Consider the following 13,564-nt stretch of genomic DNA (forward strand, 5'->3'; position numbering starts at 1 on the left):
CATGGAAGATATGGCACGGATATTCGCAGTGTTCCTGTTGAGAGAGAAAGCTGTACCGTCCATCTTGCTGCTTTGTGCATGGAAGCTAGTTTCTGGACAGATTCGTTACTCCATCCCAGAAGAATTGAAACACGGCACAGTGGTGGGTGAAATCGCAAAAGATTTGGGATTATTTCTGGAGGAATTATCAACCCGTAAATTCAGGATCATTTCACAGGTACCGTCACAAGTTTTGAATATAAACCCCCAGAATGGAGTTTTGTTTGTGAATAAAAGGATAGATAGGGAGCTGATCTGCGGTAAGAGTCTTAACTGTATATTGCCTTTGGAACTGGAAACTGAAAATCCGGTGGTACGCTATCGGGCAGAGGTCGAAATTCTGGATGTAAATGATAATGATCCCAAGTTCAGTGACGCAGAGGTCCGTTTGGAAATTTCAGAGCTGATAATGCCTGGGACACGTTTCATTTTAAAGGCCGCACAAGACCCTGACATTGGAACTAATTCGGTTCAGACGTACCAAATCACACCAAATGAGCATTTTGTTTTAGATGTGCAGACTCTTGGAAAGTGGAAAATACCTGAATTGGTGGTGAAGCAGTCACTCGACCGTGAAAAGCAGTCTATGCACCGTTTAATCCTCACCGCCATTGACGGTGCGATACCTGGGAGGTCGGGCACTTGTCAAATAATTATCACTGTTTCTGACACAAATGATAATGCGCCTACTTTTCAAAAGCATTTGGACTCTGTTAATTTAATGGAAGATGTTCCTTTGGGTACTTTAGTGATTAAAGTCAATGCAACGGATTTGGACGAAGGATCGAATAGTGACATTGTTTATTCTCTGGGCAGCTACAATGAAGAAAGAATACTTGAAATGTTTAGTATTAACCCAAAATCTGGAGAGATCAGATTAAAGGGAAAATTGGATTTTGAAGAAACGAATATGCATGAAATTCACGTAGAAGCTAAGGACATGGGGGCACAGTCATTATCTGCGTACTGTATTGTTCGGGTGCATGTCGAGGATGTTAATGATAATGCACCGGAAGTGATTCTAAAATTAACTTCAAGTACAGTCAGTGAGGGCACGCCTGTTGGAACACAAATTGCATTGGTTACTGTTACAGATCGAGATTCCAAAAGAAATGGGTTTACTGATTGTCAGGTCTCACGAGCTGCCCCTTTCGATTTGAAGCGTTCTCTTGCAAATTCATATGAGCTCGTTGTAAGTGATAAGCTTGACCGTGAAAAGGCTCCCGAATACGCATTGGTTGTGGCCTGTAAAGATGACGGAACACCTCCACTATCTACAAATAGAACAGTGATTGTTTATATTTCGGATATAAATGATAATGCTCCCAAATTCTTGCAGCCTTCTCACGCCATCTACGTGAGTGAGAATAATTCACCTGGTAACTCTATTGGTTCAGTAACAGCGTTCGATCCAGATGCGGAACAAAATTCTAAGATTTCTTACAGAATTCTGGAGGGCAGCGTGCAGGGAGAGCCGATGTCTTCCTACGTTTCTATCAGCTCCGACAATGGCATCATATATTCGCAGAGGTCATTTGACTACGAGCAGCTGAAGAGTTTTAAAATCCCAGTGCAAGCTCGGGATGCAGGATCTCCCTCGCTTTACGGTAATGTTACTGTAAATGTGATTATTCTTGATCAGAATGACAACCCTCCTGTGATATCACCAAGCTTCACCAATCACAGCAAGACAACTATGCCTCGATCCGCTCAACCAGGATTTCTAGTAACCCGAGTGGTCGCTTCAGATGCTGATTCTGGGCAAAATGCACGGATTTCTTATGAACTGTTGCACGCTACTGACCCAAGTCTTTTTAAAATATCACATAGTTCAGGAGAAATAAGAACCATTCGCCGATTTAAAGACGGAGACGCCACCACACAGAAGTTGATCATCTTGGTAAAGGACAATGGGCATCCAGCTCTCTCGGCCACCAGCACGATTAATATCTCCATAACTGAACAAACCGAGCAACTTAAGTCAGAGTCCGGTGACACTACTGGCGATTTACAAGATAGTTCTGACTTGGCATTTTACATAATAATTTCTCTGGGAGCGGTAACATTTTTACTTCTTGTTATTATCATAGCCTTAATTATTGCTATTTGCCCAGTCGACAAACACCCACCTCACACTTCAAGTTGTTATACTGCAAATTGTTGTTGTACAAATGAACTGGATTCCAAAGTCGGTGCGCACAAATCGCACGTCAATTTGCAGTTTTTGCCAGACACCAAATTAATAGCCAACGTTGAAATTCGGGGAAATGGATCTCTTTCAGATACGTATCGTCACCAAGTTCGATCGGCACCAGAGGCAGGAAAAATGGAAGTGATATATTTTTCTCCAGCTAGTCCAACAACTCGTAGATCTCTAGGTAGAAATGTTGGACCCTATGCGTCAAAGGCAAACACAGGCCTGCAGAACAACTGGACATGCACAGGTGAAGTGAGTATTACACATTTCAGTTTAATCCTATTCCTTACTTAAATGATGAAACAAGCCTCTTAACAGCAACAGAAGGTGCTAATCTAACTTTCAGTTCTGATTCAAATACTCTATATATGTTAGCGAGGTTATTTTAAGTTTTTAACTTTAAATACAATTATATTTTATTTCAAATTGACTGTCATTTAAAAAAATGCCCCCGAATGCAGAAGGTGGCAAGTTTTAACCGACTGATAATGTTTCCAAACGCTTCCACTCTACCTGAGAAGCTGACACTATTTTCATGTCTAATATAACTCAAGCAATATAATTATCTTATGTGAAGCCTAGGAAAGAAATAACGCTGCATTCTAATTTCTTCTTTGGAGGGAACAGTTTATTTTAGCTCCTATGCGAAAATAATAACACAGTCGACGTCTGGTTCCGTGGAGGTAAACTTCGGGAATGCAGAAGTATGTACATTAAGATGGTGCTCAACTTATCCAGTTCATTTCTGAATGTTTACGCATCGTCCCGACTTGGCCCTGGTTGTAAAATGGTATATTAAAATTTAAAAGGTTTTGTTTTTAAAAGGTGCAGATGACAGAAAATGAAACAGGGAAAATACTGACAGGGAAGCTAACAACTGTAGAAGGAGAAGCAAATGTTTTTTTTCGGTAAAACTGGGAAATATGGCGAGTAGTGGTAAATACAAAGAAAAAAAAGAATTGGTTTGATAGGGCGGTACCAAATCGGTTTATAACAGGAACAAAAACTGAAACTGGAAGCTAATTTCCATTGCGTCTTCCTGAAGAAAAATCTCCTATCGATTGAAAGATTTCGGCATTTTCTGTCCTTACGTTGAAACCTTGTTCATACTTTTCAACTTTCCTCTATGTCAAATTATGATGCTCATTCATCCACTCACTTCATATTCTTCACTCTTTACAATACAAAGTCACAATGGTGTTGCCATGATTTATAGTGTAGCTAAGTACTTTGAGACCCTTCGTCTGAAAAAAGATAGAAGTCCAGGACCAAAGGGAGGAAAGCACTTCACCATTTCACATTCCCCATCAGACACCATCAATCTCACCCACAACATATTCTACAGGTCCCGCATTACTCATATGAGCCATATCAGAATCCAGAGAGCCAGAGAGGCCGTATTAGGAAGTGAATATTTTCCCTGTAGAGACTATGCTATACTTTCCCTCATTGCACACCCAACACTTTATATTGGTCAGTCCATTGCCATAATGACCTATCATATTCGGTTTATCCATGGGCTAGAACCAGTGAAATCTACCTGTGTGCTCTTAATCTGAAAATTGTGGATTTCATTAGCACCTTTTAAATACTCTTCCTATAATTTGTAAACACTATCATATATCAGAATTTGGTCCATGTTCTGTCAACTGGATCTCAGACAGCGAAACACAGAATTTAATTTAGAACCTTTGCAGTGTATTTCTTTTCATAATGTTGCAATTTGTAGCTTTGGAAATATTTAAGATGCTTTCATTTTACGAATCCAATGAGAATTTTGAAACCAAGTTTTGGAAGATGATATTTACAGTATTGGCAGACAAACTGCATTTGCTTTTAAACGCGCTAACATGTGATTTGATTGATTGAGAATCATGCTGACTGAGGTACCTAGCATATAGAAAATCCCAAAGGAACTCAGCAAGTCAGGCAGCATCCGCAGAGGGAAATAAACAGACAAACCTTCCTCGGGACTGTCAAGGAAGAGGACAAAAAGCAAAATGAGAAAATGGAGGAGGTGGTGGGGGCAGCAGAAGATGGTAGGTGATAGATATAAGACAATAAGACTATAAGATATAAGGCTATTTTGCACGACTTGTCTGCTCCACCATTTCATTATGACAGACACAATCTCTAGCTTTCCCCATATCCCTACATGCCCTGACCAATCAAGAATCTATCAACCTCTGCCTTAAATACACCTAAAATGTTAGCCTCCACAGCTGCCTGTGGTGAAGAATTCCACTGATGTAGGACCCTCTGGCTAAAGAAATTCCTCCTCATCTCCATTCTAAAAAGAATCCCTTCTATTCTAAGATGTGTCCTCTGCTCTTAGACCATTGGAAACATCCTCTCCACGTCCACTCTATCACCATTTGATATGTGTAAATGTGGTCACCCCTCATTCTTCTGAATTCCAGTAAATACATGTCCAGGGCCATCAAACGCTCTTCATATGACAAATAATTCAATCCTTGAATCGCTTTCATGAACCTACTTTGAACCCTCTCCTGTTTCACATATACTAGATAAGGGCTCTAAAACTACTCACAATATTCCAACTAAGTACTCCCCAATGCTTTATAAAGTTTCAACATTACATTTTTGTTTTTATATTCCATTCTGATCGAAATGAATGCTAACGTTGCACTTCACTTCTTCACCAAAGTCTCAAACTGTAAATTAACCTTACGGGAATCCTGCACAATGACTCCCAAGTCCCCTTGAAACATAGAAAACCTACAGCACAATACAGGCACTTCAGCCCACAAAGTTCTGCCAAACACGTCTCTACGTTAGAAATTACTGGACTTACTTTGAGCCCTCTATTTTACTAAGCTCCATGTATCCATCTAAAAGCCTCTTAAAAGACCCTATTGTATCTGCCTCCACCACCGTTGCCGGCAGCCCATTGCACACACTCAGCACTCTCTGAGTAAAAAACTTACCCCTGATACCTCCTCTGTACCTACTCCCCAGCACCTGTGTTCTCTTGTGGCAACCATTTCAGCCCTGGGAAGAAGCTTTGCACCTCAGATTTTGTATTTTTTCTTCATTTAGAAAATAGTCAACTTTTTCATTTCTTCGACAAAAGTGCATGACCATACACTTGCTAACACTGTATTCCATCTGTCATTTCTCTGAATATGCTCCAAATCTATCTCAGTCCTTCGATCGCCTCTCTGCTTCATCAAAATTACCTGCTCCTATAGTTATCTTCATATCGTCCACAAACTTTGCAGCAAACCATGAATTTCATCATCAAATCATTGACATATAAAGCAAAAAAGATTGGTCCCAACACAGACGCCTGTTGAACATTAGTAGTCATCAGCAGTCAGTCAGCAAAGGGTCCCAGCATTTGTCTCCTGCCAATTGGGCACATGCTAGAATCATTCTTGTAATATCTCGGGCTTGTAAATTGTTAATTAGCCTCATGTATGGCGCCTTGTCAGAGGCCTTCTGAAAATCCATGTACAGAACATCAAAGGATTATCCTTTATTTATCCTGCATGCTATTTCTTCAAAGAATTCCAACAGATTTGTCAGACAAGATTTTCCCTTGAGGAAAGCATGCCAACTACGCCCTTTTTAATCATCAGCCTCTAAGTACCTCCAGCGGTCCAATATCCACTCTCACCTCTCTTTTATACTTTATGCATCAGAAGAAATGTTTGGTATCCTCTTTAATATTATTGACAGGCTTGCTTTCGCGTTCCATCTTTACCTTCTTAATGACTTTTTATGTTGCTTTCTGATGCTTTCCTAATCCTCTTCACAAGAAATGTTTGCTCTATTATATGCCATTTCTTTGGCTTTTATGATGGTTTTGTGTCGATTGTTAACCACGCTATCTACCAGCAGATTGAAGCCCCCCATGAATATTGTAATATTGCTCTTTTCGCATGTATTTTCTATCTCCTGTTATAATTTGTAGGCCACACCCTTATACTATCAGAGGGTCTGGATGCAGCTCTCATCAGCTCTTTTCCCCTTGCAGACCTTTAGCTCTATCCACAATGATTCAACGCCTTCTAACTCTGTGTCACCTCTTTCTAATGATTGATTCCATGTTTTATCAACAGAGCAGTGCCCCTCCCTTCACCTTCCTGCCTGTGCTTTTGATGCAACCTATGTTCTTGGACATTAATCTCCAAGCTATAATCATTCAGCCATTACTCAGTGATGCCTACAACATCATCCTTACCGATCTGAAACAATGCTGCAAGTTCATCTTCCTTATTCCATATAATCAGCGCATTCAAATACAAGACATTCAGTCCTGTATTCACTGTTTCGACTTTGTCCGCCATTTACTTTGCAACTCATCTTGTTGACCGTCCCTCCTCATTACACATGACCTCCATTTGTTAACCAGCTACCTCATCTTCAGCACTATTATCTGACTTTCTTGCGATACTACTCACATTGAAATATACGCAGCTTAGGACACCAGTTGCACCGTGCACATCCTTTTCATTCCTAACTTTATCTGAGGCCTTACAAACATCTGGTCCACAGCCTCCTCACTAACTGAACTGGCACACTGGTTCCCGTACCGCTGCAACTCTGGTTTAAACCCCACCATGCAGCATTAACAACCCTCCGGCTAGGATATCAGTACCTCTCCAATTCAGGTGCAAGACACACCTCTATACAGGTCCTACCTTCCACGGAACATTGGCCAATGATCCAAAAATCACATCAACTCCCTCCTACACCAACTCCTTAACCACATATTAACCTGTATAATCTTCCTAGTTCTGGCATCACTAGCATGTGGCACAGGCTTCAAAAGGGCAAAAAATCAAAAGGGTGAAGAAAAAACCAAGGTAGAACATACAAGGTAAATGGTAGGACATTGAGGAGTATAGTAGAACAGAGGGATCTAGGAATGTAGATGCATAATTCCCTAAAAGTGGTGTCACAAGTAGATAGGGTCATAAAGAGAGCTTTTGGCACATTGGCCTTTATAAACCAAAGAATTGAGTATAAGAGTTGAAATGTTATGGTGAGGTTGTATAAGACATAGGTGATGTGGAATTTTGAGAATTGTGTGCAGTTTTGGTCACCTAATTACAGGAAGGATATTAATAAGTTTGAAAGAGTGAAGAGAAGGTTTACAAGGATGTTGCCGGGTCTTGAGAAACTGAGTTATAGAGAAAGGTTGAATAGGTTAAGACTTTATTCCCTGGAGTGAGAAGAATGAGGGAGATTTGATAGAGGTGTATAAAATTATGATGGGTACACATAGAGCGAATGCAAGCAGGCTTTTTCCACTGAGGCTAGAGGAGAAAAAAAAACAGAATACATGGGTTAAGGGTGAAAAGGGTAAAGTTTAAGGGAACATTAGAGGGAGCTTCTTCACACAGAGAGTAGTAGGAGTGTGGAATGAGCTGCCAGTTGAAGTGGTGAATACAGGCTTACTTTTTACATTTAAGAAAAACTTGGACAGATACATGGATGAGACGGGTATGGAGGGTTATGGTCTAGGTGCAGGTCAGTGGGACTAGACAGAAAAATGGTTCAGCACAGCCAAGAAGTGCCAAAAGGCCTGCTTTTGTGCTGTAAGTTTCTATGGTTCTATGATTGTTTTATTTAAATGCACATAGCATTCAGAATAAGGTGGATTAGAGTCAATTGTTAAGAATGAGATGATGGAGTACTTGATGACACATGAAAAGATAGTACAAAGTCAGCATGAAATGCTTCAGGGAAAATCCTGCCTGACAAACCTGTTGAAATTCTTTGAGGAAATTACAAGTATGATAGATAACAAGGATGCTGTTGATGCTGTATATTTGGACTTTCAGAGGGTTTTTGACCAAGGGTCATACATGAGGCTGCTTACATAGTTAAGAGCCCAGGGTATTACAGGAAAGTTATTAACATGGTTAGAGTATTGACTGATTGGTAGGAGGCAGTGAGCCAGAATAAAAGGATCCTTTTCTCGTTGGTTGTCAGTGACTAGTGCTGTTCTGCAGGGGTCAGTGTTGGAACCACTTCTTTTTTATGCTGTATATAAATGAAAAAGCACACACTCTGTGATTCAGAAACAGCTTTTTCCCCTCTGCCATCTGATTCCTGAATGGAATATGAAGCTTTGGACACTACCTCACTTTTTAAAATATACAATAGTTCTGTTTTAGCACATTTTAAAATAATCTATTCAATATACGTAATTGATTTACTTGTTTATTTATTATTGTTTTATTTTATTTGTTGTTATTTTTTTCACTCTCTGCTGTATTGCATTGAACTGCTGCTGCTAAGTTAACAAATTACACGTCACATGCCAGTGATAATAAATCTGATTCTGATTCTGATTTAGATTATGGAATAAATGTTTTTGTTGCCAAGTTTACAAATGATATGATGATTGGCAGTGGAACTGGTAGTGTTGAGGAAACAGGTAGAATGCAGAAGAACATAGACAAAGAATGAGAATGGGCAAAAAAGTGGCAAATAAAATACAATGTTGGAAAATGAGTGGTCATACACTTTGGTAGTAGAAATAAATGTGTGGACTATTTGCTAAATGGGGAGAAAATCCAAAAATCTGAGATGCAAATAGATTTAGGCATCCTTGTGCAGAACACCTAAAAGGTTAACTTGAAGGATGAGTCAGTGGTGAGGAAGGCAAATGCCATGTCAGCATTCATTTCAGGAGCTTTAGAATGGATGTGATGCTGAGGCTTTATAAGGCACTGGTGAGGCCTTGCCCTGAATATTGTGAAGAGTTTGGGGCCCTCATCTTAGAAAAGATGTGCTGACATTGCAGAGATTCCAGAGGAGGTTTGCAAGGATGATTCCAGCGATGAAACAGTTATCATATGAGGAAAGTTTGATCGCTCTGGGTCTGTATCCGCTGGAATTCAGAAGGGGGGGGGGGGTGGGGGGAGGATCTCATTGAAATCTTTCGAACGTTGAAAGACCTAGACAGAGTAGATGAGAAAAGGATGTTTCCCATAGTGAGAAAGCCTAGGAAAAGAGGGCACATCCTCAGGATAGAGGGCACCCTTTTGAAATAGAGATGCAGAGAAATTTCTTTAGCCAAAGGGTGATGAATTTATGGAATTTGTTGCCACATGCAGCTGTGGAGGCCAGGTCGTTGGGTCTATTTAAGGCAGAGGTTGAAAGGTTCTTGATTGGACATGACACCAAAAGTTACGGAGAGAAGGCCGAGATGTGGGTTTGAGGAGGAGAACAAAAAACAATTAGCCATGATTGAATGCTGAGCATACTTGTTGCGCTAAATGGCCCAATTGTGCTCCTATGTCTATTGGTCTTATGGTCTTAAGGGTAGCACTCCCGAGGTCACAACACCGGAGGCCCTGCCCTTTAATTTAGCACCTAAGTGGGGAAGGTTAGTGCATGTTGAAGCAGGGGTGAAAAGGAATAATATATGCAGCTGGGAGGTGATGGATGAAAGAAGTAATGTGCTGGAGAGAACGAATCTCGTTGGAAAGGATGGTGGATTCTGGAATAAATGGATTGAGTTGTGGAACCAGAGTGAGTTCATAAGAGCGGGGAGAGAAACGAGAAGGATCAACAGGCCACCAGAATGGGTGAAAACAGACGAGAGTGTGAAACAGAAGGGATTTGTTACCTTCAGTTAGAAAATCGATGTTAAGGTCTGAGTCTAGCCAAATGAAATAGAAGGCATTGCTCCTCAACTTACACTGGAGAAAGGATAACTACAGTGGCATGACATTGGTAACAATAAAACACAACAACCAACAAGCCACATTGGGCTTGTATGTGTTACAAACTGGAGGACCAGCATCTAGGGATGTAACAACTACAACTTGATTTGCGATCCATCCACCGTTTGCATTCTGCGTCATCTGCAACAGAGTCAGGTGAAAGCGAATTCAGAAAAGCACTGAGCGATGCCACAGCAGTGCACATAGATGGCATTGGAAAACTCAAACGTATCACTGGAAAAAACAGTGTTAAATGAAAATGCCACATTTTACAAATCCCGCCTTGTTCCTTAGACCATCGGTGACAAAGCAAAATTTGAGGTGGATCGAATGGCGGCTGAAAGAATTATTTACAGGTAGAGTGGAGTCCATGTACAAATCTAGTGGTTCCAGTAGCCAAGAAGGATGAGTCTGTCAGGATCTGCGGTCAACATTAAGCCAGTAAGGGAATTAAATCAATACTGCTCAGCTACAAAGAGCTTGGTTGAAAAGTTTGTCTGGAATCTAAATAGCGCATTGAATGCAATGTCAGCAGGACTCACCAGCTTTGCTGTTCTTGGGTTCTCCCTTGCTTTCACGTTTGGATCGCCACAAACCCATTCTCAAAAGAAGGATGCAGGCCAAACAGGAAGTTCATTTTGGAGAGTTTTCCTCAAATAAGCAGTTCCATTTTTTTCACTCCTGATAAAACAGTCCTGATGGGATAACGGAGATTATCAAAAGCTGATACATGAAGAGATTAAGGAAACAACTGGACCACTCTCCAAGTTGCATGCCATCTTGGACAATGACTCCCATCCACTCCTTAATGTACTGGTTAGGCACAGGAGTACATTCAGCCAGAGACTCATTCCACCAAGATGTAACACTAAGCATCATACGAAGTCATTCCTGCCTGTGGCCATCAGAATTTACAACTCCTCCCTTGGAGTGTCAAACACCCTGAGCCAATAGGCTGGTCCTGGACTTATTTCCACTTGGCATGATTAACTTATTGTTATTTAATTGTTTATGGTTTTATATTGCTATATTTCTACACTATTCTTGGTTGGTGCGGCTGTGACGAAACCCAATTTCCCTCGGGATCAATAAAGTATGTATGTCTGTTTGTCTGTCTCTTACACAATTAGATTGCATCTGATGTCATCTGGAGACAAGGGTAGCGATCTGATAAGGAGAACAAAGTCAATTGTTAGAGAATTAAGGTGTCCAGAAATGATAGAACCACTTCCTGCAATCTCAGAGTAAAGTTTTACAACCAGAAGGAGAAGGCCTCAGAACCTAAGATTGTTTCACAGCCACAATGACAACAGCCAACCAGAGTGACCTCCTTGTCAGGATTTCTTACAAGCATAAGAAATTCTCCAAAGAGGACTAACTGGGACAAAATAAAATTTACCATGCTCTGTATGCCTATGTAGTAGTTGCATTATATAGTATAATGTGTGCATGAATATATATACACACACGAGAGTGTGTGTGTGTGTGTGTGTGTGTGTGTTTGTGTGTATCTATAGTATGTTTAAGTAATTCATTGTGGGTTATAGGTAAGAAGTACCTGAATGACAGGTCATTACGGCGTCACGTCAGATGTGGGCGCCTTACTAAAATAAGGAAAAGAAAAACGTAATAGATAAAATATATTCAGGCTCCTGTGTTATTTTTCTTTCTATTAGCTTCTGAAGTTATAAAACATTTTATAAAACTCATTTCATAATTATGCAACAGAAGGGCTTAATTTCTTTTTTCTATGAAATGAGTACTCCGGCGCCGTGATCTCCACCACGGGGAAATGTACCTGCAGGGACGTACAAGTAACGTGGTTGCAGTATTATAGGATCGTAGTGTGTATGTACATAGGATGGAGCTGAGCACTTGGATGGCGCTAGTGCAGTTGCTGCTACTACGTGGTATGGAACTGCGCGCAAGAGACAACAATGGATATTATAAACATAACAGATATTGCAGATGCTTGAAGTGCTGGGTACTGCAAATATTAGTTTGAATTTTGACTGAGGAGTTACAACGTACTAAATCTCATTACTCTCGAATCGGGAAACATTGATGAAAATAATATGCTAAATGATCTAGGAAGAAAAATATGCTATATTTTGTAGATTCAGTCTCAACTTTGTCGTTTCACAGTGTAAGGGGAAAGCTGAGTGACTGCTTAAGGCCTTTTTCATACTTAACGCATAGTTCCCGAGCTCTCCTTCGGGTAATATCTCGGAAAAGTAGAATATCTGGTAAAGGTAGTACCTCCTGGTACTTATCCTTGCAAGTGGAACAAGTGCCACATCTGTACCTACAGCAACTAGCTCACTACCATTCAGGCTCCAAGTAGTCCGTCCAGGTGAGGCGACACTTCACCCGTGAGTCTGATGGGAGTCATCTACGTTGGGGCCAGTGCTCCCGGTGTGTCCTACTTTATTATATCGGTAAGCACTTGCAGTCCGCCAGAAAAAGCGTGATTTCCCGGTAGCCATTCGATTCAATTCCTATTCCCATCCCATTCCGACATTCAGTCCAAGGCCTCATTTACTGCAGAGATGAGGTCACTGAAGTTGGAGGAACAACACCTTATATTCCCAACCTGACGGCATGAACATCGATTTCTCAATCCCGGTAGTTGCTCCTCCCCATCGCTATTCCCCATTCCCATTTCCCTCTCTCACCCGATAACTTTACTCGCGCATCACCTTCCTCTGGTGCTCCTCACTTCTTCCTTTTCTTCTGTGGTCTTCTATCCTCTCCGATCAGATTCTTCCTTCTCCAGCCCTTTATCTTTTGCACCATTCAGCTTCCCAACCGATGTCAATACCCTCCCCACCCCGTCTCACCTATCATCTACCACCTTGTACCTCTTCCACCCCTCTTCCCATCTTCTTGCACTGACTTCTCATCCCTCTTTTTTCCAGTCCTGATGAAGGGTCTCGTCCCGAAACGTCGATTGTTTGTTCTTTTTAAAAGATGCTGCCTGGCCTGCTCAGTTCCTCCAACATTTGTGTGTTGTTTGGAATTCCTGCAGATAATCGTGTGCCTATGAGAACATCTAACGCGCTGGTTACTTAAATAATGGTGCTATTGTCTCAACAAGGACAAATCCATGGTCGGAAGTAACTTTCAAACTAATAAACTACGACCTGCAGGATCATGAAGCAACACACATAACACTGAAAGAAAAACTAGGATCATCGTTAGTCTAACGCAGTATGCCTATGTATTTCATGCAAATAAAAGGGGGATATGCTGCAACTTCTCAGCAGGTGGAGACAGAAACACGATTAACGTTTCAAGTAGATGACCTTTTATCCAGATTCCGTTTTCTACTCAATGTTCAACAATACTCAGGCGTTAACTCTGTTTTTTTTTCTTTGATATGTTTACCAGTGCTGAGTATTTTCCACATTCCTTTGTTTTGATGTAAGATGTCCGCTTTTTCCTCTTTCTTAGCCTTGTAACAAGCATTAAACAAACTTCTTTAAAACTGTGCGGCCAGATTAATGAGTGTCATCCACGTTATCGGAAAATGTGTGATTTCTCTTCATAGAATAGAATATAAAGTTTCGGAAAAGAAGTTATAGTACAGCTGATTTCGTATTAGCGTATTAGATCATGTATT

At 40.8% G+C, this 13,564-nt stretch overlaps 1 protein-coding gene across 1 annotated transcript in view; it reads left to right on the top strand.

Moving 5' to 3' along the window:
* LOC132405245 (protocadherin gamma-A10-like) overlaps positions 1-13,564 on the top strand; it is a 278,617-nt gene that overhangs the window by 16,544 nt on the left and 248,509 nt on the right. The window contains exon 3 of the mRNA XM_059989929.1: positions 30-2,488. Within this exon, the coding sequence (XP_059845912.1) occupies positions 30-2,488 (2,459 nt within the window). The remainder of the gene's footprint in view (positions 1-29; positions 2,489-13,564) is intronic.

Source organism: Hypanus sabinus, chromosome 15, assembly GCF_030144855.1.
Source record: "Hypanus sabinus isolate sHypSab1 chromosome 15, sHypSab1.hap1, whole genome shotgun sequence".
NCBI classification, from domain to species: Eukaryota; Metazoa; Chordata; class Chondrichthyes; order Myliobatiformes; family Dasyatidae; genus Hypanus; species Hypanus sabinus.